The 23,152-nt window shown below is 41.2% G+C and overlaps 2 protein-coding genes across 5 annotated transcripts; both read left to right on the top strand.

Annotated features, from left to right (window-relative positions):
- Positions 1-212: 212 nt before the first annotated feature.
- prdm10 (PR domain containing 10) lies at positions 213-13,825 on the top strand. 4 transcript variants are annotated; one of them, XM_067595300.1, is made up of 23 exons: positions 213-284; positions 1,436-1,577; positions 1,985-2,146; positions 2,261-2,320; positions 2,408-2,512; positions 2,990-3,164; positions 3,521-3,762; positions 4,295-4,495; positions 4,646-4,718; positions 4,844-4,961; positions 5,056-5,176; positions 5,576-5,842; positions 6,191-6,535; positions 7,007-7,162; positions 8,706-8,885; positions 8,965-9,075; positions 9,201-9,401; positions 9,562-9,705; positions 9,943-10,113; positions 10,569-10,706; positions 10,899-11,127; positions 11,230-11,327; positions 11,811-13,825. In XM_067595300.1, the coding sequence occupies exons 2-23, from the start codon at positions 1,506-1,508 to the stop codon at positions 11,997-11,999; spliced, it is 3,558 nt and encodes a 1,185-aa protein (XP_067451401.1). In that variant the 5' UTR covers positions 213-284; positions 1,436-1,505; the 3' UTR covers positions 12,000-13,825. The 4 variants fall into 4 exon arrangements, with proteins under 4 accessions (XP_067451401.1, XP_067451404.1, XP_067451400.1 ...); XM_067595303.1 differs by lacking the exon at positions 213-284 and adding an exon at positions 402-559 and having other exon boundaries at positions 10,569-10,652; XM_067595299.1 differs by lacking the exon at positions 213-284 and adding an exon at positions 405-559.
- A 1,588-nt stretch (positions 13,826-15,413) lies between these two features.
- On the top strand, positions 15,414-18,598 carry si:ch211-151h10.2 (uncharacterized protein LOC567699 homolog). The gene is made up of 8 exons (XM_067595835.1): positions 15,414-15,668; positions 15,761-15,825; positions 16,347-16,485; positions 17,049-17,167; positions 17,251-17,431; positions 17,540-17,623; positions 17,706-17,801; positions 17,891-18,598. Exons 1-8 carry the CDS (start codon positions 15,516-15,518, stop codon positions 18,236-18,238), a joined length of 1,185 nt encoding a protein of 394 aa, XP_067451936.1. The 5' UTR covers positions 15,414-15,515; the 3' UTR covers positions 18,239-18,598.
- Positions 18,599-23,152: the final 4,554 nt, after the last annotated feature.

The raw sequence follows: 23,152 nt of genomic DNA, 5'->3' as shown, positions 1-23,152 counted from the left end.
TAATTTATTCTGATTGGCTGTATTTGAAACGACTAAAATCAATCATTAAATTACAACACAAACAATAAAAGCCTATCACTAACATAACTGAACAGTTTCAACGTTGTATTATGCATTTACCGACGAGCATCTTCACTGTTTAGTGTTGCTAAAATTTTAAAATATCCTGTGTTGCTTTTCTCCAAGAGTAAAAAAACAACCAATCAGAAAGAGGCATCTGCGTGTTGCTAGGCAGATTATGTTAATATATGCAATGCGGCCATCTCTGCAGCTACCATTCTGAGGTAAGAACAACTTCTGCGTTTTCTACAAAATGTAACAAAACCAGGGATTGCTTTACGGCCAGTTATGTAGCTCGACTCCTCGTAAGCCTTTCTGTAGATATAAATTAAATGTGCGTCTACTTTGAGCGCACAGGTACCGGCAAAAAATATATTTTTTTCTGTGGGTCTCTTCGGATGTGGATGTTGTCGTTGGTAGTCCCACCCAAAATGGAGCCTGTTCTTCCTTGTTCCACAGTCGACTTGAAGGGCTGGGCTCAACTAGGATGGGGGGACGGGTGGGTTTACCTAAATAATTCGGGTCTTTACTGCTTCAAAACAGCTTTTCTGAAAAATAGCAGCATATGGCCCACGTCGTGGGGCGTGACAAGTTATGTTTTGCCCCCAAGGTCGGCCTTACATTGGGACTAAATGGCCGAAATGCTAATGTTGCGGTGCAGTAAATGCCCGGGTTTCTACAGCGCTGGTTTTTGTGGTATGGTCCGGTTGGGACTGAGAACCTGCGGGGTTAAAATAGGGGGGAATTGAATTTATTATTGATTATACCAACTATATCTCTAAATGAGTTTACGGAGTCTTAATTTTTCGCTTTGGCTTCTGTGCCGACATACGTTTGCATTTGCACACCGTTTTCCGGGCGGCCTCGTTAGCAAACGTTGGCCGCGTTTCCCTTCGTACCCCCGCTGAGAGAGAGTCCTGTGTGACCGCTCTCTACACGAAGTGACATGCTGGTTTATTTTGGCGTGCAAGTCCTGCCTGCCGAGCAAAACTGTGTCTGGAGATCCCTCAAAAAAATCTTAGTTGTAGATGGCACTTTTGATTTTTTAATTGAGCCCCATTCAGCTCAGACATGGCTGCTGCAGTAACCTCATTGTTGCAGCCAAACAGCTTTTCACCACACAAACAAGTCTTATACATAAATATGACTTTCATAAAGCTGTATGTTGGCTCTGTTATTCATTTATGGAGAGACTTCAGATCATATCCACAATGAATTTCATTATCTATCTTCATTTATTTGTCTCTTTACATGATCAACACATCCATGACTTGTCCAGCCATCCAGCCATATGTTACTTTGGGATAAGTTATTGCTCCACGTTGCATTATTATTATTAAAATGACCCCAAACCTCTTATCTGTGTATATTACAGGTGTCCCTGGTTGTCTCAGGAGTGAAGTGATAGGTGACGTGTCTGCCAGCAGACCTGGCACTGTGCTGCCATGGAGACCAAGCAGGAACCCTCCGCTGTGTGGAGTCAGGCTGCGAACACTGATTCAGGCAACTCCACACAGGTCCGCTGTCCTGTCTGAATTGCTCTATTAGAGCCATTAGCACTAGACAAAGATGCAGCACATTTAATGCATCAGAGGACAATTTAACTTTCCTAGAATTTATCTTTTGCACACACACACCAGATGAGGAAACTCACGTCTGTCCACTGATCACAGTTGTTGCTGAATCCCGAAATTCACCACACACTCCTTATATTTAAATTACTAGAGCAGCGACAGACCTCCTAAAAAGTGGTTCCTTACTTGCAGAGGAGAAAAACTCCCCATTATTTGTTGAAAACAAATATATACTTTGTGTAGATTGTATTTTTAAAAGCTAATAGAAGACACATCTGTGATTAGTCACAGCCAAGGAGTGTAACAATGCTGCAAGTGGCTGAAAGCCTTTGTGTGTTCACATGTTGCAGGTGCATTTTGAAGGTGGCACAGTGGCCCAGATAGTGTACAGTGGAGATCAGACTGACCGGGGACAGCAGCAGGTGGTCTATACGGCAGATGGGAACTCCTATACCTCAGTAGAGTCTGCAGAGCACACACTGGTCTACATACACCCTGCAGATGGCACTCAGGTAAGAAAAGGTCTTATTTAGGGCAGATATATTTGTAGCTGGAATTTTATACAGTTAGATGACACTCATAACCTTTGGGCATTTTTTTCATATTCTTCTTGAATTTTCTTTCAGACTGTATTTGCTGATCAGCCACAGGTGGCTTATATTCAGCAGGATGGTACAACTCAACAGGTACCTTTGCTAGACTGTCATATTGCTACCTTGCTGTTTACTATCTTGTTTTAATAGAATCCTAAAGCAACCATATCTCATTGGTAGGTCACAGTTTTGCTGCCAAGCGGACAGAACATGAATGCTGCCAATCTGCATGTTCTCAGTAATGTAGCCGAGGCTCCACAAGCCATCCTGGAGCCAGTTTCCCAGGTGAGGACACAGTGTTTGTGTGTGCTTCTGTTTACCTTTTCAAACCAATGAATAGCATTTATCTATTCTTGTCTAAAACACACATGATGGCACATAGTGGGGTGACATAAGCTAACATAAGCACAAAATCGTGTCATAATATATTTATACAATGTCAGGCCGCATTTGTTAACACATTCAAGCAAAGTAACGTTATTCCAGCTGGGAAGTGGTCTAACCAGGTGCAGTTCATTTATATTTACATTGAAATATATCCAGTGCAGCTATAATGACATGATAAAAAATATTTCTTATCATTTTGCACAAAGACTGAACAAGTCAAAGTAAAAGAAGAAATTTCACACAAACACTTAATAACAATATCAGATTTGACATCCCCTGAAGATAATTAATAAATAGCATATAGTTTTGTAATATTTTTACATCACATTATATAACAGTTGAGTGAATATTAACTCAATAACCAAACACACACAGGAGCAGCTGTCTGTGTCCAATTCGCTCACCTCCATGGCTGACATCACCGACGCCCCCACCAGTCCCCTGGGGGCCACAGACTCCACAGATGATTCTGATGAAGATGAAGACGAAGACTCTGAGATGGATGACTGGGAGCCTCGTCCGCCTCAGTCATTCAACCCTCACAGCCTCTGTGAGTGACGTCTTCCACAGTAGTAACACGGTAGTCTGGTCTGTCAGGAGTCTCTGTCAGTCATGTAGACCAGACAGCAGAAGATGTTGAACAATGAGTTTTTCTTCTGTGGAAGTGATGGTTTACTTAATATACTCAGCTCACTGACAAGGGATTGACCTGCCAGTAGTTTTTTTATACATAAAACATGAAAATATAACATTAACTATTGATAGAACATCACAAAAATCCAAAGACACTGAAAAAACTGCCTTTTTTCTGACATTCTCCATAGTAGATTGAAGTCCACATTTTAATGTCTTACTTGCAGTCTAGCGATCCCGTCTCATTGATTTCTCGTTGTTGTGGCCTCTCAGGGTGCGAGGAGTGTAATAGCGCCAACCCCTCTGTGTGCCTGAAGCACGGGCCCCTTCACCCCATCCCCAACCGGCCGGTGATGTCCAAGGCCCGGGCCAGTCTGCCTCTGGTCCTGTACATCGATCGCTTCCTGGGTGGGGTGTTCTCCAAGAGACGCATCCCAAAGCGCACTCAGTTCGGACCTGTGGAGGGACCCCTGGTTCCTCAGAGTGAACTGCAGGACCACTACATTCATCTTAAAGTAAGCCGACGCTCTCATTTCCCCGTTAAGTTTTTTTTTAGACAGCTGAAGGTGTAGAGAGACAGGAAACAGGGGTTAAGAGAGGGGTATGACATGCAACAAAGATCCACAGCTGGACTCAAACCGCGGATGTTGTGGTTATGTGTGTGTCTAAATCAGTAGGTTACTGGGGTGCCTGTACACTGAGTAAGATATTTATGTAAAAATACTTCTTCTCAACTTAAGTTTATAATACGAAGAGTATCACATTTTCTCCTTTGGCCTGTTTGTTAAATACTGTATGCCATAGATAGAGGGATACATCAGATAGGAGTTACTATTATTGCTTTACAAAAAAATCAGTAGCAAAGTGAGCACAGTTCGTAACTCTAGAGTCCTATCAATATAAAAAAGATGAAATATTCTTGTGAATGAGATGGGAAATTGATGAGTAAGTAAGAACTGATGATAACTTCTTGTGTTTTCAGGCATTTAATATATAATTTTGCACTCTTTCAGTCTAATCTCTGGTCCTTTCTCCTTGTTGCTTCAGCTTTGCATGCTGGATGCAGAGAAAGACGGAGAGAAGTCTGACGACACGTGGTTGGACCTTTCTGATGAGGACAGCTGTAACTGGATGATGTTTGTGAGGCCTGCCCAGAACCACCTGGAGCAGAACCTGGTGGCCTATCAGTACGGCTCAGAGATCTTTTACACAACCATCAAGAACATCCAACCAAAACAAGAGCTCAAGGTCAGTCTTTCATATGAGGTACTGGACTGTATGCTTTTCACGAAATGGTGCAGAACGAACAAAAGCTTAAAGGATATTGAATAAACCCCAGTATATAAAGGATATTTGGATAAGAAGTATTTGTTTTTTTAATGATATTTCCTTCCACAGGTGTGGTATGCTGCATCATACGCAGAGTTTGTAAATCAGAAGATCCATGATGTCACGGAAGAAGAGAGAAAAGGTGAGGAGTCTCTTTAGTTAATATCAGCACTAATAACATATGTCCCATTACAGAGTATCACAATCACAGTAGTGTCAGATTAGTAGCAGTGGTTGTTCCTGGTCCTCACTGTGTTGTTCTGTCAGTGCTGCGGGAGCAAGAGAAGAACTGGCCTTGTTATGAGTGTAACCGCCGATTTGTGAGCTCTGAACAACTGCAGCAACATCTCAACATGCATGACGACAAGTTAAACTCAGTAACAAGGTAAAATCCTGTTTATTACGCCACTTCTTATGTCCTCACATCTTTACCACATTGGAGCCCGTAATGACATGTTCACTGTGTCTGCCTCTCTTAGATCCAGAGGCCGAGGTCGAGGAAGAGGCAGGAAGAGATTTGGGACAGGACGAAGACCAGGGCGGCCGCCTAAATTCATACGTTTGGATCCACCAGTAGAAGCTGGTGGGGACAAAACAACAGTAAGGGACACATTAATACTTGTTGTATGTTATAATAGGGTAAGCACTCCCTTTCTCTTTCATACTAGTGCTGAAACAATCAGTTAAAAATATAATAGAGAGCCTAATAATAACTGGAAAATATACTCATGAGACATTCTTAAAAATATTGAAGCTTAAATAGATTTGTTGATTTTTTTTTTTTGTTAAGGAACTAATTGTTCGCCATCTTGTTTTCTGAAACAGTCCAAAACTCAAAAATATTCAGTTTACTAGGATGTAAAGTTAAGAAAAAGCAGCAAAATCTCACCTTTGAGAACCTGGAACCATTAAAGTTTTGGCATTTTTGCTTGAAAAGAAAATCTACAAGCATTTTTGAGATATGCTAATTAATTTCTCACTGAATTACCTTTTTATCAGGAGATGCTTGAACTGACAGACAAGCAGCCGCTGGAGGAGCGAGCAGAGGGAGCTCAGAACGGGCTAAAGGTAGTGGAGCCAGAACCGGATGCCGGGACTGAGGCGGAGGGTCAGATTGTACCTTCTGCAGGGGAACCAGTCCCAGAGTCAGTCACCCCTCCCTCCAACATGGACCTGTCTGTTCCACTAAAGGAAGACCCCGCACAGACCAGCCAATCAGACGCCCACCTCACTTCTCAGGATATGCGCCGTGCCAAAAGGATACGGGTAAGATGGTCAGAAGACGCTCGCTGAGCTCACTGAAATGCAACAGTGTTTTAGATTGTTGTTATTTGGTGTCTTTTCAACGATGTGTCTCTCTTCCTCAATATGTGCTTCCCTCAAAGATGGATGTGCAGGTAGGTGGGACCTGGAGAATGTCAGAAAAAACACATAAGGTTCAAAGACTCCTTTTGTCATTTTCCATGGTGTTAATGTTCATGTGACATTTCAGGATATGCCCCCTCCTGCACACTCCATTGCATCTGTCAGCCTCTTCCAGTGTCTCAGCACATCCATGCCAGAAAACACTGTTTGGATTTTCTGCTAATTGTTCCTCTCTCTCTGTCTTCTCAGAATGCAGCACTGCAGCACCTTTTCATCAGAAAGAGTTTCCGTCCTTTTAAATGCACCCACTGTGGCAAGGCCTTCCGGGACAAAGAGAAGCTGGATCTACACCTGCGTGTCCACGGCCGGGAAGCCTATGCCTTCTCCTGTCACATTTGCAGCAAGAGTTTCATGAGTGACTCGGCCCTGGAGGACCATCTGTTGGTGCACACAGAGAACCGCTCCTACTCTTGTCTTTTATGCCAAGAAACTTTCGAAAGGTTGGACTTGCTCAAAGACCACGTAGGGGTGCATGCGGTGGACGGCTGCTTCACCTGTCCCTCCTGCAAGAAGACTTTTACTGACTTCATCCAGGTTGGTAAAGAAAGCCTCCTATAGGAGGATACAATGATTATAGAACAGCTGAACAGTGTTTGCTAGACATGACAGGAAGTTAATAGTCAAAACCCTTTCAGCTGTTCTCAGACCATTGTAATTCAAACTCAGAGTCACACTGTTCCTTTATATACTCACCCTAATCAATGCAATGAAGTCAAGAGCATACAGGAGAGGTTTTGTGCAACACATTTTTCATTTATTTCATTATTTAATGTAAAGCATCACCCCGAGTGGCCTCTCTTTGGGAAAACTGCAGTTACACAATAATTGGTATATAATTTTTTTATGGAGTTCTGTTGCAAACAGGAACAGAAACTAAACTAGTTGCCTCTTAATTGTAATGCATATTTGCCTTGAAGGGGATTTGGCCCTTTAGACCTAAACACAGCACCAGTCTGGTGTCATATATTATCAGTTTTCAGACTACAAGATTTTCTCTTTCCTTAGGTGAAGAAGCATATCCGCTGCTTCCATTCAGAGAAGATCTTCCAGTGCCCAGACTGTGAAAAGGCCTTCTGCCGGCCCGACAAGCTGCGGTTACACATGCTACGCCACTCTGATCGCAAAGACTTCCTGTGCTCAACATGCGGGAAACAATTCAAGGTAAGACGAGTTTACAGTTTGTTCAGAAATGCAAAACTGGTAGGCATGAATGATCTGCAAGCCTGGTTGGTTTGGAGGAATGGCGCCCTATACAGTCTGCCTAATGATTACGGCTCATATACGCTAAATAGGGGATGTGATACGTCTCAAGTGATCGCCTGCCCTTTCCTCACCACTCGGGACTCACAGGTCATCGTCATGCAATATTGCTGTTCAGCAATCTTACTGGACATATTGACTGTCTTATGCAGTTTGTTTTATTGTTTGTTTTGTTTTATTCACTGACAGTGAAAAATAGCTGGCAATGGAACAAAAAAATTAAAATGCTCTCCACAAAGGAGCGATAGAAGAGGACCAATATATCTCTGTCCACTCTAAACTGTCTCAGTTTACACATGAAATATAGATGCTGCAGACCTTTATTATAGATAAGATATGTGTTAGAATTCCATTCTATTGTTCCTAAATATTTGTAGTCATCTACCACTTCAATACCCTCCTCATCAATAGTCATTTGTTGGTGGGTGTTGTTACCGTTCCTAAAATCAAAGATATCTTTAATTTTCTTGGTGTTCAAATGGAGAAAACTGGACCTGCACCAACCAACAAACTGATCTACCCACACCCAGTAGCTGGTTTCATCATCATCTTGAATCAAACCCACAAATGCTGCGTCATCAGCTAATTCAATAGTAATATGATCAGATGTGTTGCTTCTACATTCATTTGTATGGAGGGTAGATAAAACTTGGGACATATTGCTCCCTTGTGGAGCCCCAGTATTAGTAATAATAGGAGAAGACACTGCCCCATTGACTCTGACACACTGTCATCAGTCAGAAAGGACTCTACCCATCTGATGATGTTAATGTTTACTCCTAACTGCACTAATCTCTCCATCATAATATGAGGTCTGATAGTATTAAAGGCTGATGAAAAATCTACAAAAAGAACACAAGCATATCGTTTGGGCCAATCAAGATGACAATAAATATTATGCGGCTTATACAAAAGAGCATCCGTACTCCTCCCATTCCTATATGCAGATTGTAAGTGGTCAAGTTCATGTTGCATTTCCCTAAGGACATGGTTTAAAACAATCAAGGCTGTTCATTACAATTGATGTTAAAGCAACTGGTTGATCATCATTTAAAACAGACGCTTTTGACACTTTTTGATATTAGCACTATTAGTGAAGTTTTCCATGCCCTGGGGATATGGTGTGTATCAAGTGACATTTGAAAAAGCTGTCCAAACACAGAGCTAAGTTGTTCCCTACACTCCTTCAGAACATACCTCTGATCCTGTCAAGACCAGCTGCCTTTCTTGGATTGATCTTTTTAAAGGTTCTACAAACCTACTCAGCTGTTATGACAAAGGGCTGGCCACAGCCAAGTTGTTGCCTAATTAAATTATGTTCAATGGAGAAATCTGATGTATCAAACCTAGCATAGAATGTGTTTCTGTCATTAGCACTAAAATATAGTAGTATTAGTATCTAGATATTGTATTTATGTAACTATTCTTTTTCTGTGACTTAAAGAGGAAAGATAAGCTGCGTGAGCACATGCAGCGCATGCACAATCCCGACAGAGAGGCCAAGAAGGCTGACCGAGTCCATCGCTCCAAAACCCTCAAACTGAAGGTGCCCACCACCGACTTCGAGAGCTTCATGTTCAAATGCAGAGTGTGCATGATGGGATTCAGACGTAGAGGAATGCTGGTGAGCACTAACTCAGAGGGAGCTTTTTATTTGTCGAGCTTGTATTCGAGTATACCTAGATTTATCTTTCTGCTTGCAGGTTAATCACTTGTCCAAGCGTCACCCAGAGATGCGTATTGATGATGTGCCTGAGCTAACGCTGCCAATTATCAAGCCCAACAGGGACTACTTCTGCCAGTATTGTGACAAGGTTAGTTTGTCCCGTTCCTGTCACATTCACTGAAGATGGAATTGTTATTATTTTTGTCATTTTAGTAAGAGCATCCCAGTACGCAACATGAAAATCCACACCTTTAATCACTGATGTCTGTGCAGGTGTATAAGAGTGCCAGTAAGAGGAAAGCTCACATACTGAAGAACCACCCTGGGGCAGAATTGCCTCCCAGCATCCGTAAGTTGCGGCCGGCTGCTCCCGGTGAGCCAGATCCCATGCTGAGCACACACACCCAGCTGACTGGCACCATCGCCACTGCGCCCGTCTGCTGCTTACACTGTGCCAAACAGTACAGCAGCAAGGTTAGTATGAGGCTCTGTCAGAGAAGGTATTCCGCCTCATTGGAAAGAGATCGACTACATTTATACAGATTTCTTGTTTTGGACCTTCTTTGAAAAGGTTGAATTAAAGGTTATTAATAATGAAAAGAAATATAAATAATTTTGTGTGCTTGTATCTCAGACTAAGATGGTGCAGCACATCAGGAAGAAGCATCCGGAGTTTGCTCAGCTTGCCACCACCATCCAGACTCCTCTAACAACAACTGTAATCAGCAGCACTCCTGCAGTCATCAGCGCAGACGGTACCACAGCTGAGACTGTAGTGGTAAGAAAGAATTTCTGTCCAAAAGGTGTCACACTTTTCCATAAAAATTACTATTACATTAAATAAACAACTAAAAGCAACATTATGAAAGAACAAAGGTAAACAATGCAGTAAAGTTCTGCTGGAGTTATCTTTAAAAAAGTGACCCAGTGCCTTCCATGAACAGAATAAAGTCCAGCTAATATACACCAGATACTGTATGTATAGTATAAACTGTATAACTTATTTTCTCCACAGACCACAGATCTGCTGACGCAGGCCATGACAGAGCTCTCACAGACACTGACCACAGACTACCGAACAGCGCAGGGAGACTACCAGAGGATCCAGTACATCCCTGTCTCTCAGGCAGGAGGCAACCTGTCCCAACCGCAGCACATTCAGCTGCAGGTGGTGCAGGTGGCTCCGGTAAGCTCCATGATCTGATTGGGCTGAAACTTGTGGTTTTTTTTAAACCTTTATCCATCCATTGAAAGCTGACGGAGCATCTCAATAACATCCTACCTCACAATCGCAGTTATTCTCTCTGATAGCTGGGTATGTAAACTATTGTAGTAGAAGGAAAGGGGAGCTTTTCTTTCTAATTCCCTAATATAACGTTCCAAGCTTGTCCGGTTTAAGTACATTAGTAGGGTTGGAAATAACCACCAGCCACCAGAAAAAATCCTGCTTTGGCTGATAGGTTTGACTTGAGACAGTTCAGCTGGTAAACTACATTTCATCTCTTGTAATTGCTGTATTTTGAACATTTTATATGTAGTCTAAATGTTACATTCTCAGTGTTAATTGACATATTGAATGTTTCAATATTAAGGTGAATTTAAGAAACAGTAACAAATCGTTGCTTTCTCTGTGTTTCACAGGCTTCCTCCCCACATTCCCAGCACCCGACAGTTGATGTGAGCCAGCTGCATGACCCCCACGGTTACAGCCAGCACTCGATCCAGGTACAGCACATCCAGGTCACTGAACCCTCAGGCACTGGACAAGGTGCCACGCCGGTAAATCCTCATTACTCTGACTCCGAGGTTATGTTGATGAATAATTTATAACACGTAAATAATAAATAAGACATGAAGTGTCATTCTATCAAAGAGATTCAAGGATTTGAAACTTTACAGTCTGTTGTGGATGTCAGGCTTCGTGATCTCTATAACTTTTTCCTTGACAACCATCTCTCCAATCTCTTTCAGGTTACTGGTCAGCCTCTTAGCCCCACCTCTCAACAGGCGAGTCAGGAGCTGAGCCCTGCCCAGCTGACCCCCGTGACTTTGGCTCAGAGCCACACCCTCCAGACCAGCAGCACTCAGCAGCAGCAGCAGCAGCAGCAGCAGCAACAGCAACAACAGCAGCAACAGCAGCAGCAGCAGGGGACTGTGCAGCACGCTTACATACCTGGGAACTGGAACTACAGAGGCTATCGTGAGTGCCACACGTGCTCCCATAATATCATCCAATCAGACTCTTTTAGGTTTACTGTTTGATTGCATGTCAGGTTAACATGTCAACCTCTCACTGCTTCAGCATCTGAGATCCAGATGATGGCTCTGCCTCACGCGCAGTACGTGATAGCTGAGGCCAGCACACCTGTATCTGGAGTCAACAGCAACCAGGTGAAAACGGTGAGTGAATGCTGACTGATAATCATCGTGTTGACAACGGAAGCACCTTCGTTTTGTTTTTTTTCACCCACATTCTGATAGTTGAGGTTCACCACTACAGCTGAAGGCGTCAACACATCCTGACAAACATCAAATGAATATCTTAATGTCACATGAAGCCACGTTTTCTTTCTGTTAGTTACCGGATGACATGACAGTAAAGAATGAAGTTTGAGACTTAGAGGGGACTTGGACTTGTATTTAAACACATCAGAATTTGTCACGTTCCTGTTACAATATGTAGATATTAAGTTGAAGAATCCATATACAGGACAAAGAGCCTGCTTCACACCAGAAGCTTTTTTATTTGTTTATTTCATCATTTTTTTATTCTGTGTATTCATCTAAATTGTATACTTATTGTTTAGCTGATGCTGGCTTACGCTATGAACTGAACCTTTATTAGTTGTTGGAACTTAAGACGTTTTCATCCCTGTCCTGCAGACACACTACGTTATCTCTGAGGGTCAGACTGAGCTGGACACCAAACAGACGGCTCCTCAGAACACAACCCAGGGCCACACTGAACATCTGGAGCAGCAACCGACCAATCAGCAAGCCACCACGCAGTACATCATCACCACAACCACCAACGGCAGCGGCACTAGTGAAGTTCACATCACAAAACCCTGAGCTGCTTGGCGATGACCCCTGAAAACCCAGCGCAGACCCCCACGGACTGATCCTGCATGTAGTCCTCAGCAGCTTGTACGCACATGAATGAACAAAAATATACAGTCATACGCACATGGATACAGATTTGTGTACATACAGAGTTTAAATGGGGATGAATAGATGACCAGCACAGTTTTATGTGTCTGTGAAGTGTTAATATGTTGTACGAGCTGTTGGGTTGCAAGCTGCTAGAACTTTGTGACATTAATTTAAAAATGTGAAGTTTTGACTTTGAACAGAATATATAAATAACAAAAACTAAACTGAACACTTGGGGAAAGTCTGGACAGTCTGGAAATTGATCATTTTAAACTCCAACTGTCTCAGTTACATAAGTCTGGAAAGGTGGAAAAGTTTTGTTGAAAAGTTCTTTTACATATCTGAGTGCCCGTTTCACATCATCGTCAAGCTACAGCAATTTCTAGAAGTACAGAATTTGTAAATGAAGGTCAGAAAAGAAAGATAGACCTGAAAAATACAAAAAAAAAATATAGAAATCCTGCAGTTGCCCTTCCACAACAGAAATCATTATGTTTTTGCCCCGAAACACAACCTGCTTTATTGTACCTTATTATATTGTTTCTGATATGTGATGTGATTTATCAGTTAATTTCCTTTTAAGAACGTCTCGTTTTTGTTCACATGCTTGATCATCTTGATTTCCCAAAAATTCAGAATGACTTATTTTAACTATTTTTTTCCTCATCGTCAAAAACACAACACATTTTTTTTTTAATAGTAAAATACAGAAAAGAAACTGTTAATCAGTTCCACTTCTCCAAGACTCGCTGGATGAAACCAAGGTCTTTAGCGTGTCAGTTATGAATGTTTTGCATTTCTTCAGTTTTAAAAAGGATTTCACATGGATGTAATTGACCTGAAACTTGCAGATTACTTTCTTATTTTCTTACATATCTAAAAGGAAATCATCACAGATTGAACGACATCAGAGTTCTAGTTTTTCAAGAGGGCAACATGCATTTTGAGCTGAAGTTTAATTGAGTTATTTTTATTCTTTTTTCCTAAAACATATTTTTTACATCAAGGTCCCTTTTGAAACTAGGGAAATTGCAACCAGAAAAATTATGATTAGCCCTGCGTGGTGGTGCAGAAAGGTAACGGATCATTTGAAAGAAGCTTGAAGCCAAATACAGAATTTGCTTTTCTCACATATTTGAAGACAAAAATTCCAAATATCTGAATATCAAAAGTGTTACAGTCAAAGATATTTAGGGACGGTATCACAGGTTTGCAACTGAACAGCTTAGAAGTTTGACATGATACTGTGTGTAAAGCTGATGTGGACTTACTCCAGTGTATTAACCTGTGAAAATATGGTTTAAGTGCTTTTCAGTAAAGTAATTTATAGTCAGTACTTGAAAGGCAGGAATGTTGTCACTCAGCAAGGTGTCTCTGGGAGGAAAAGTGAGAAAGGAGACAAATTCAGAAGAAAAAGTTAAAATCAAATCACCTGTCATGCTAAAAAAGTTCTTGAACAAGGCATGAATGATCCCTTGGTGGATCATCTCATGTCTGATACTGGAACTTAGTATTTTAGTACTTTTGGTACTTTGGTACCTATTCAAAGTATTTGTAGGTTACAATAAGTTCTGCACGATCACAACACAGGTTAATACACTGAATTAAAGCCAATTCAGAAATTATTTATATTGGTCTATGACAGTGGAGTTGTACAAAGTATAGCAGGAATATTATTAGAATTTCCTTATAGTTGGAGGTGATTTTGTCCATGTGTTGAGAAATTAAATTATTTTATATCTGTATATTGTGTTTTCTGTTCACTTCATTATGAATGTGTTGCACTTGGAAGCAAGTGATGCCTGAGCAATTTCATTGTATCTGTTAGATTATTATTATTTTTAATTTGTGTGGATGTTATTCTTGTTCCTGCTGCTAGATGGCAGCATGGCCTCGCAAAACAGAAGAAAGTTTGACAGCACATTAAACCTGTGATTCCAGTAGAGGCAGAAAATGTTACCCTCAGTTATATCTGGGTAGTAATGGTTTTACATTGGCCCGTTTCCATTTGAAAACCTCTCTCAGCAGAGAGATGATGGTATGAGCTAATAATAATTCAGTGTTTGCATGTGACAGTGATTCAGAGGGAAAGAACTGACAGTAAGAGGGGTTGTTATTGGCTCCCAGTGTACCTGGGCAGAGCAGGGCTTGTCCTTCACACAATTGTCATCAGTATGTTTAACACATTCCTTCATCCATGGAATGTGGGAAAAGCAAAAAGGCACTACCCACACATAAAACAAATCTTCCAGTTGAACCAGTTTATCAAGCTTGTCATGTTAAAGAACTGATCACATTTTTAAACAGGTGTATGTTCTTTAACTAATTGTACTCCTCCAGTTTCAATAGGCATGTGTGCGTTTGCTTTGCTCCCATGCCTTGGTTGACAATCACTTATCCCAGAGGTCGAGGGGTTACAGGACAGGCAGTGAGAGCGGGCTGGGACTGGGCCTGTAAATGGATGGAGAGAGTAAAGGAGGACAGGGAGGGTCAAACTCCCGGGACAAGCCGAGAACAGCAGAGGTAGGTAGATCTGTATGTCACTCAACAACCGGCCTTTCATTTGAATCAGCGTTTGAGTGGCAGGTACCTGATTACCTGCTGCTACAGGGAGGAGGAGTGTGAGTGAAATGATGGTCCTACTCCATTTGTCTGCTCAGACTATATTGACAACAAATGTTTTTACGCTCCATTAGGCAGAGATCTGTTAACATGTCTGATGGTTAGGTTCACATCTACCTGCTTACCATTACACATGAGCTTAAACTGTTATACATTCCTGGTTTGTGTGTTAGACTCTGCTAGACTGGTCCCCATAACTTCTGGATCTCAAGATTTCCAAAAAATATTGAATTTTGGGGAGTGTGTATGCAAAATGATGACATTTTCCTTTTCTTGGTATGTGTTCACAGTAAGACATGCTTTCTCAGATCATAAAGTTACAGCCAATATAATAATTAGCTTCAATAAAATATCCAAGTGATACAGAACTTTATGTGATAGTGTCATAAAAATGTTTTATCTAACTTTAATGCTACTTAAGGGGCAGTTTTTTACAACAGGGGAGCAATATTAATTTTATTTTATTGTAGTAGCCTAATACCATCCTGAAATTACCCTACGTTGAGGTTGCAGTTATTTTAGCAAAGTATAAACATCTGAAAGTCATATTTGTTTGCATATGTTTTTTTAAATTCCCCAACCTGCCAGTTTCTCTGTTTCTCTTTTCAATACTGCAACTAATGCTTTCATTTTTCATAACTTCTGTCTCTTGATATTTTACCTCATTTGATTTCTATCTCTCTCTGTTACTCTACTTACTGCAGGTCAAACCAAACACTAGCTGATGTTCAGCCACACTACATATCTTGGTCACAGACTTTGAGGAGACTGCCCTTCTGGAAAAGCTGGTGCAGTTTTGCTGCAGTAGGTGTAATGTGGTCTGTTTGCCAGGTGGAGGCGCAGCTGCACCCTTCTCTATTACTGGTGGATGTGTGCTGGAGGTTTCTGCAGGTGTGTATGCTGTGGTTGGTCCTGGGAGGTTGTGTTCATGCCCTGAAGCACTGCCTGCGGCTAGGACAGAGAAAGGTGAGTGCAGCTGCATGAATCGGATCTCACTTGACCCTGTTTGGTAAATTTAATCATGTTATGTTTATTCAGAGACTGTGCTTCAATTCAAGGGCAACCCTACACATAGCTCACAGCAGGAAGTTGTGGCTGAAAACAGGAAAAACCTGCATGCATGGTAAGACTTCATTTTAAAGTCATATCTCCTTTACATGATATTAAACTTTGGCACTTTTTGACAGTAGAAAAAGTAAGGACCAAAAACATAGACAGAGATTTATCAAACACCCTATAGGCCAGATATGAGGACACTGCATATATCTGCATCTACAAAATACAGATCCTGTGTGAAATAAGTCAATTTCAATTTCCTAATCCATACTTTGGGGAAAAGATATTATTTCAATATACTCAAAGGAACCACAAGTGTCGTAATCACCACATGTCACCAAATGTTATTGTTTCACTGTTTCATAAAATACCATTATATCTATAGTTGTGAGGGATGATCACATCCAATGGTTTCTTTATTCTGCCATTTATTGCTTTGCATACTCACTGTTTTTTAAGTACATTTCTGCACTTCTCTTGGTAAATTAAGTCTTGGAAAAACTTGGTGACAAATCACCAAAAAGCTTTGAATCAAAGAACCAAAACCATCTCATACACACCCTCGCTGTGGTCTCCTAATTTCTCCAGGGCGTCTCAATCGAGGAGCCCGGGCCACCATGGTCCTCTAGTCCTTGCTCTGGCTGATTGTTTGCTGATGTATGTGCTCCAGGAGCCCATGCCAGACCCCAGTGTGCCCCACATTCAGGTTCTCCTCTCCAGGCTAGAGGTGAGAAGGAGAAAACCACATTAAAGAAGCAAAATATCCCTCTCTCTCTCTCACACACACAGCAGCCTCCAGCAATACCTGTCATCTCCTGTGTTTTCAGTCGCTTTTTGCATGTAGATTAGTGTAAAGTCTTTGTTGGTGATATTACAGAGATCAAACCTTGCACTCAGGCATACACAGATATTCTAGCCCCAGGCAACAGACACCATCACTGAGCTGCTGTTGTCTGCACTCTGAATTAACCAGAAAGGCGGAGGAGAGAAATTTGAAAGTCTTGCCTTCTGTCTGTCTTCCTTAAACTTAATCCTACTGACTGGCTTTATTATATCGTTCCAATTTTTCATGACTTTGTCAATCAATTTGTCCCTAATGACCTTATACCATTGTTTCTGTTTACTGCAGAGTGAGGGTCAAACATTAAAGTGAAGTAACAATACACAAAACACATTTTTGAGTGGAGGGGGCCTTTACATTTTTTATATGACAGCATTATAACAAAGAAACAATCAAATAAACCCACAAAACTAAACCCAGTCCTCTGAATTATATTCTTTTCTCCACAGTCAGTGTCTCACACACTTGAAAAGGCTGATACTGGGTCAGAGGCCACATTGGAGGAGGTGGACCAAGATTCTGTACTGACAGACAAAGTGATGCTCATCCGCACCTTCCTACAGCAGAGGTGAGGTTTATGCACATAGTGCTGACCGCTCTCTTGGAAATCTTGGTTCAACCATATTAACATCGCACTCTCCTCTCTGGTAGGATCAGGTCACTACGTAGACTCGTCCAGGTGCAGGGGGATTTTGAGACCAGCATAAAGAACATGCTTGAGGGCCTGGGTGGCCTTTGGGCTCAGCTGGAGGAGCTGCATACTGGGGTCACACTCACCAAAGAGGGAAATAGTGGCTGCAGAGACCTGGCCTTGGCCCAGACAGGTGTGAAGGTCTGTGGTAGTGGTATTATTATTCTTAGTTTCTGCTATAAATCCTGGTGATTACACTAACATTTTCCCTTTCAGTGCTGTTTGTAACACTGTTATGTGTTTGCAAAGACTTTGTTCACAGTCCAGGGTCACCACAGGAACAGATTTGAGTGCTGCCAGGCTCATCTGACGGACAGCACACAACTTCTGCAGGTAAAGCTCTGCTCAGACAGGAGAAAAAACATTTCTGATATTTCCTGCTGTCTTCAGACATCCTCTCAACTTTGTCTCACAGGAGTTAACCTGGAGTCACACTCATATAAGCAACAGCGTGAGCAGCAGCAGTGAGTCAGTCTGGCCGGAGGTGTTGCTTCAGTCCAACATTGAGCAGGTACACTACGCTCCGTCCGGTAGACAAATAGCAGAATGTTTAGTTTATATGCTTAGAAACCCACCAGGATTAAAAACCTCTCCTTGCAGTTTGACAAGGTGCAGGAGAGTTTCCTGTCCTTGGAACAACAGACCTCCACGTTCCAGGCCCACCTGGAGGGACTTGTAAAAGGGAATCAAGACGGACTTGCAGGACCCCTCGCTCGTGCAAACGGGGCCTCTTCACGCCCGGCCTCTCCGCAGACTTCCCCAGATCTCCACAGCGGACGCCCAGGTGATGTTTCACCGGAGCACCGTAACTCGATTTCTACATCCACGTCTGTTTCGTCAACGGATGCAGAAACAGACAAAGACCATCGTCTCTCTTTGTGTGAGAGGTCAGCACTGCAGTTTTCCTCCACGATTGGACGCCTGCGTAAATCTGGAAGGAAGAAATGACTTTTATCAGACTATAATTGGCATATACAACAGTGATTTGGTAAATAGAAAGGTGTCAGTTAACTAGATAAGTTATTTTCAAATGTTGATCATTTGCTGGTTGATAGGAAAGTGAGTATTTATTGTATTTTGTGATTATAAATTTTTTGTGAATGTTGCTGTTTATGACATTTTTAGGCTTTTTAGTTTTTCCATTTCAAAAATCTGCCTGGTAGGTTTAAGAGTGGCAAAAGCAGTTTTTTGTAGTTTAAGGTTATTTCAAACACAAGGGGGCACACTTTCACCAGTTATCACAAGCATAAACAGATGCATGTCACAGCACCCCTTCAACCCATATTAAACAATCACACCATATACAGTTTATCAATCCTGGATCTTTGTCTGCGATGACTGACCGTGTCTCAGACCTTTTCTTTCAATCAGCTTTATAGGAGGAAAGTGTCTCTCAAACGCTCATAAATATTTTCCTTAAAGATCAGAACAGTCAGTTACAAGTTGTGTTGAAAGAATCTCATAATGTGTCAGATTAATGTTCAACTTTATTTTCATTCAGGCACATTAAATTATCAACTTTTATACCTTAAGATAATTATATAATATTGGATGAACATTTGTGCTTTCTTTAAAAAAAAATCAAATGTCTGCTGAGAGTAAAAGTTGTGAGTTAAAAAACAAACATTTCTTTCAGTTTATCCATGATTTTAAGAAGTCTTTTTTTTCCTCATATGCAGAGGGAATATGTCACAGGTTAAGAAATCCCAGACTTTTCTCTTTTCCAAAACAATTTTTCATTCCATCTCTCTGTATCAGACAGAGTGACCATGATGACTTGAGCCCTTCAAAGCAGGGATTTCAGGTTGAGGGCAGAAGGGGGGGAGAGGAAGGTAGGAAGGGGCAGTGAAGGTCAGCGCCGGAAGCGTTTCTGTTATTACTAAAAACTGAGCAGTCCTCTAGACCTTTTTGAAAGACATGAATGTCTTTGATCCAAATTCAATTACCCTGCAGCTCCACACTGAAGGCACAGAAGGCACCATAGTTTTTTGGACCGGATTCCTGACATTTCTGGCAAGGGAAAACAGGATTTCAGTTGAAAATCAATTTATTCATGCCTGCCGTTAAGTGCTAATTGTAGGGAGCCTGTACAGTATACATGACATGGATGTCATTCGAACATGGACTTGCCTACCATCTGCTAGATCCTGCATCTGTCTGATTCCCTCACACTGGGGCAGTGATTGGGAGAGGTGGGGCCGACCCCTGGGGGATCTGGGATGAAAGGAATGTGAGCAGAGCGCAGCAGGATCCGAGCTGTCACAACACCAAAGACACAAACACACCATGTCTGGATGGATAGTGGGATGTAAAGACTGTGGGAGGAGAGTTTGTTGTGTATTTAGTTATTTGAAGTTAGTGACAAGTGCTTTGAATTAAAAAAAAAATGTGTTATGAATTGCCACATGAATATGTAACATCTTCCACGAATCATTCATGAATACACAGAACATAATGGTCTTGGAGGCTTATTAACAATAACAGTGACAACATTTGCTTTGAGGCCCAACAGTCAAAAGAGGGCAACAAAGGTTTTTTTAAAAAAATGATTTATTAAGTGCTTTTATAAATTAATAGGGGAAAGAATAATTGATTATGTTAGATGTGAAAAACAGGCCCTGCTTTACAAAAAGTTAGTGGGGAACATCTCAGCCCTGTCCAGATGAACTCATGCCTCGCATTGTTGGCATGTGATGTCATGGCCAGCAGAGGGACGGCGTCTCGGGAAGCGGAGGGGCACCCGCAATCTGCTGGCTGAGAATGTAAGAGTGAGCGAATGAAATTACTACAGGCTTTGTTTAGTTACACTAAAAAACTGATGACTAGCTTCCTCACGGGCCACTCCAGTCCTGGAGGAGAGGCTATTTCAAAGCTAGCTCAAGTGTGTGTTGTTTCAGAAAATATGGTTCATGGCATAGGTCAATCCCTCGCCTTATCCTGACAATTACTCAAGATCGGGTTTCACTGGCGTACACATAGCACACATTTGTGCTGATCCTTCCACTGATGGCACTGCAAGACACCTTACAGTAGTATGAATGGCTGCTATCTGATATAAACAACCCCAAGAAACTTGTCACAAAACTTTCATGAGATAATAGTTAAACACCACCTTTAACTCTCATTAAGATTTTAAATCTGCTTTCCACAGAGTTGCAGAGAAAAACATGTCAAAATTATATTAAACAAAGTGATGATAAGAAAGTTGGTATGTAGACAAATAAGTATCAGCAGAAAACATACACAGTACCATCGAATAAAGGCAAAAACTACAAAGCAGGTTTTAACTGTGAAGAATGCTTTATAAATGCTGTATGTGCATGTTTGTCCTGTTAACCTTTAACTTAATAGCAGTGACATTTCCCAGGTTGAGAAGCATCAGAAAGGCTGCGTGTCTTCACCCTATGATCTGAGGAGCATGACAATGATGTTGCTCTGCAATATATCTCATGGAAACTGTGGTAACGCAGCTGTGGCTAAATTGTATGAATTGTGAATGATTAGGAAATAGATATCAACAAAAATCAATAGCTCAACTTTACACTTCATCAAAAAGGCACACAGGCTTTTTATTATGAAGCGATTTTTATTAAAACAACTAAATTAAAAAAACCTGAAAGTTACTGCTGAAAGGGAGAAAAAAACATCAGTTAATGTTTAAAAAATGAACAACTGAGATTTAAACCTGAAATAAAAAGTATTCTTTTATTACAAGAATATATTAAGAATTTGAAATTGCACTCCCAGTTTTCAGAAAAAAACTAAAGTAATAAAGCTGAGTAGGCTGAGGCTGGTCAGTGCAGGTGTCCAGGGGTTGCTGCCATATATGTGCATTCACAGCAACCTGAACACACTCACACATGAAACAGGTGTGCGTCCTAGTGCCTTTAACCACAGCAAACAGTGAGGGGACTTCACCCGGGGTGACTGGCCGTCCCAGCAGACCAGCCCTCAGCTCCACTTAAAGGAGGAAAGAAACTAAAAACAAGAGAACAACAAAAAATGATGCCAGTTGGTTCATGAAGTTAAAAACAACAGAGGAAGTTTCAAACTAACCAGGCGAAGCCACAAACTAGTGCAAAACAGTATTTAAAAAGTTAAAAGAAGCAGTGTCAAAACATAGTTAAAAACGCTAAGACACAAACAAAATGTTTTCCAACCCATGATATATAAATTCACCAGATAGTTAACATGAATTTTTTTTTTTTGGATGTTTTTTGCATCCATTTTAAGACATCATTTTCTTTGTTTAACATGTTTGTGTCAAACCTGAATGAACTCCTGAATGACTTTTTATGAATGGCTCTCACTCTCTACTTGAAAATCGCTGCACGGCATTACGGCCGACGTTAAATCGTTAAATAGCTGGAGTCTTTATTTGTATTTTTCTTTCTTTTGATTAACTTTGTGTTAGCCTTTAAGTTGAACTGAAGATTTTTTCCGTCCCTTCAAAACCTTGGAAGTGCTCCTGGTGAATCACAAACCACATGAATGGCTGCTATTAAAGGGCTGGACACAGATAACGGAGGGCCATGCCACTTTTAACCAGAGGCTGTTGGAAACGGAACGGACAGCTGCACATTGAGACAAAACATCAAAACACCAGCCACAGATGTACGCAATTAGCAACATGGTAGGCATTTTGGGGAGCAAAGGTCCATAAACTCGCAACTTATTATGGTTGATCTAACATGGCTGGAGGGAAGCCTAAACTCAACAACATTAATGGGGTTTTAGTTTGGGTTGAAACATTCCAACAAGTCAAAAAGGGCGTAACTCCTCCTAAAATCTTTCTCAAATCTTGAATGGCAGTTTTTTTTATTCTGATACAAAAACCTTATCCCATTCAGTGCATGTGATTATATATGTGTGTGTTAGTGAATGTGAGTGAGAGAGTGACATAAATAGGCAGGGGGAGGGACTGAACGCCACACTCAACATGTTTCCAATCATTAGGAAATGCTAAGCTTCCTGTTTGTGTAAATATTTTCTTATTTTGTTTTCCAAGAGAGTGGGGCAAAATAATCAAGCTTGACCTCTCTGCCCTCCTGTTTCCTACTTATCACGTGGACGCGGCTCACCTTCTGTGTCGACACTGCTGACACCAGAGGTAAAGAGCCTGTCCTGACCCGTCACCGGCTAGTGGGAGAGGTTAGTCAGGAATGGATGAATTCTTCAAAGGTCATGAGCTACAGCCATTGACACCAATGGGTAACAGCTGTGGGACAAAAATAACTCTGACATAATAATCACCATTCACAGATTGATAAGTTATAGTTGCAAAATATAATTGCAAAATGAGTTATATTGAATTTGAAGAGCTCCCCACAATATATTTGTGAAGTTAAAATCTCAGAGACCTGTGGGATTTGTCCAGATGTAGCTGTTTGCAATTTTGCAATATTGCATGATAAATCTTTGAGCCAAGTATTTTTTCCAAGAATGATACCGTTAAAATCTTAGTATCCATTGCAACACCTGTCTTTTATCTTTATTTTATGTTTTATCTGTGCTGCCAAATATGCTGACAGTTTGATTTCTGTCTATTCCTCCCTCAGAAAGAAATTTTTTTTGGAAATGTTCTGTATCTGCTACAAAGATACTGGGGCTCTTAACGCTTTCTTTCGATTTCTGGCTGCTTAAAAAGTAAGCAATTGTAATCCTTCACTAATATAGAATTAGTCTATTTAAAGGATAATTCCAAAAACAAGAGGTCTGGAAACAACAATGTCTGACAGGAAGGAAACACAAGCAGTCAGACAGTCAGACAAGTGGTAAATAAGCCAGTTTATTTGAAAGGTAAAACTGAAAGTAAACACACCTGAAATGTTGGTAGTGATTCCTCATTGCACAAGAAAATCT

This window comes from Thunnus thynnus, chromosome 7 (assembly GCF_963924715.1).
Source record: "Thunnus thynnus chromosome 7, fThuThy2.1, whole genome shotgun sequence".
NCBI classification, from domain to species: domain Eukaryota; kingdom Metazoa; phylum Chordata; class Actinopteri; order Scombriformes; family Scombridae; genus Thunnus; species Thunnus thynnus.
The sequence above is the reverse complement of the archived record's forward strand: the minus strand, read 5'-3'. Positions and strand labels throughout refer to the sequence as shown.

What these genes read in the sequence shown, in the direction of transcription:
- si:ch211-151h10.2 (XM_067595835.1), top strand. Translation starts at nt 15,516, where the DNA reads ATGTGGTCTGTTTGCCAGGTGGAGGCGCAGCTGCACCCTTCTCTATTA. An exon ending in TGCGGCTAGGACAGAGAAAG is followed by an intron (nt 15,669 to 15,760) that starts GTGAGTGCAGCT and finishes CTTCAATTCAAG; the next exon opens with GGCAACCCTACACATAGCTC. An exon ending in TTCAGTCCAACATTGAGCAG is followed by an intron (nt 17,802 to 17,890) that starts GTACACTACGCT and finishes CTCTCCTTGCAG; the next exon opens with TTTGACAAGGTGCAGGAGAG.
- prdm10 (XM_067595300.1), top strand. Translation starts at nt 1,506, where the DNA reads ATGGAGACCAAGCAGGAACCCTCCGCTGTGTGGAGTCAGGCTGCGAAC. An exon ending in ATTCAACCCTCACAGCCTCT is followed by an intron (nt 3,165 to 3,520) that starts GTGAGTGACGTC and finishes GTGGCCTCTCAG; the next exon opens with GGTGCGAGGAGTGTAATAGC. An exon ending in CTGGAACTACAGAGGCTATC is followed by an intron (nt 11,128 to 11,229) that starts GTGAGTGCCACA and finishes TCACTGCTTCAG; the next exon opens with CATCTGAGATCCAGATGATG.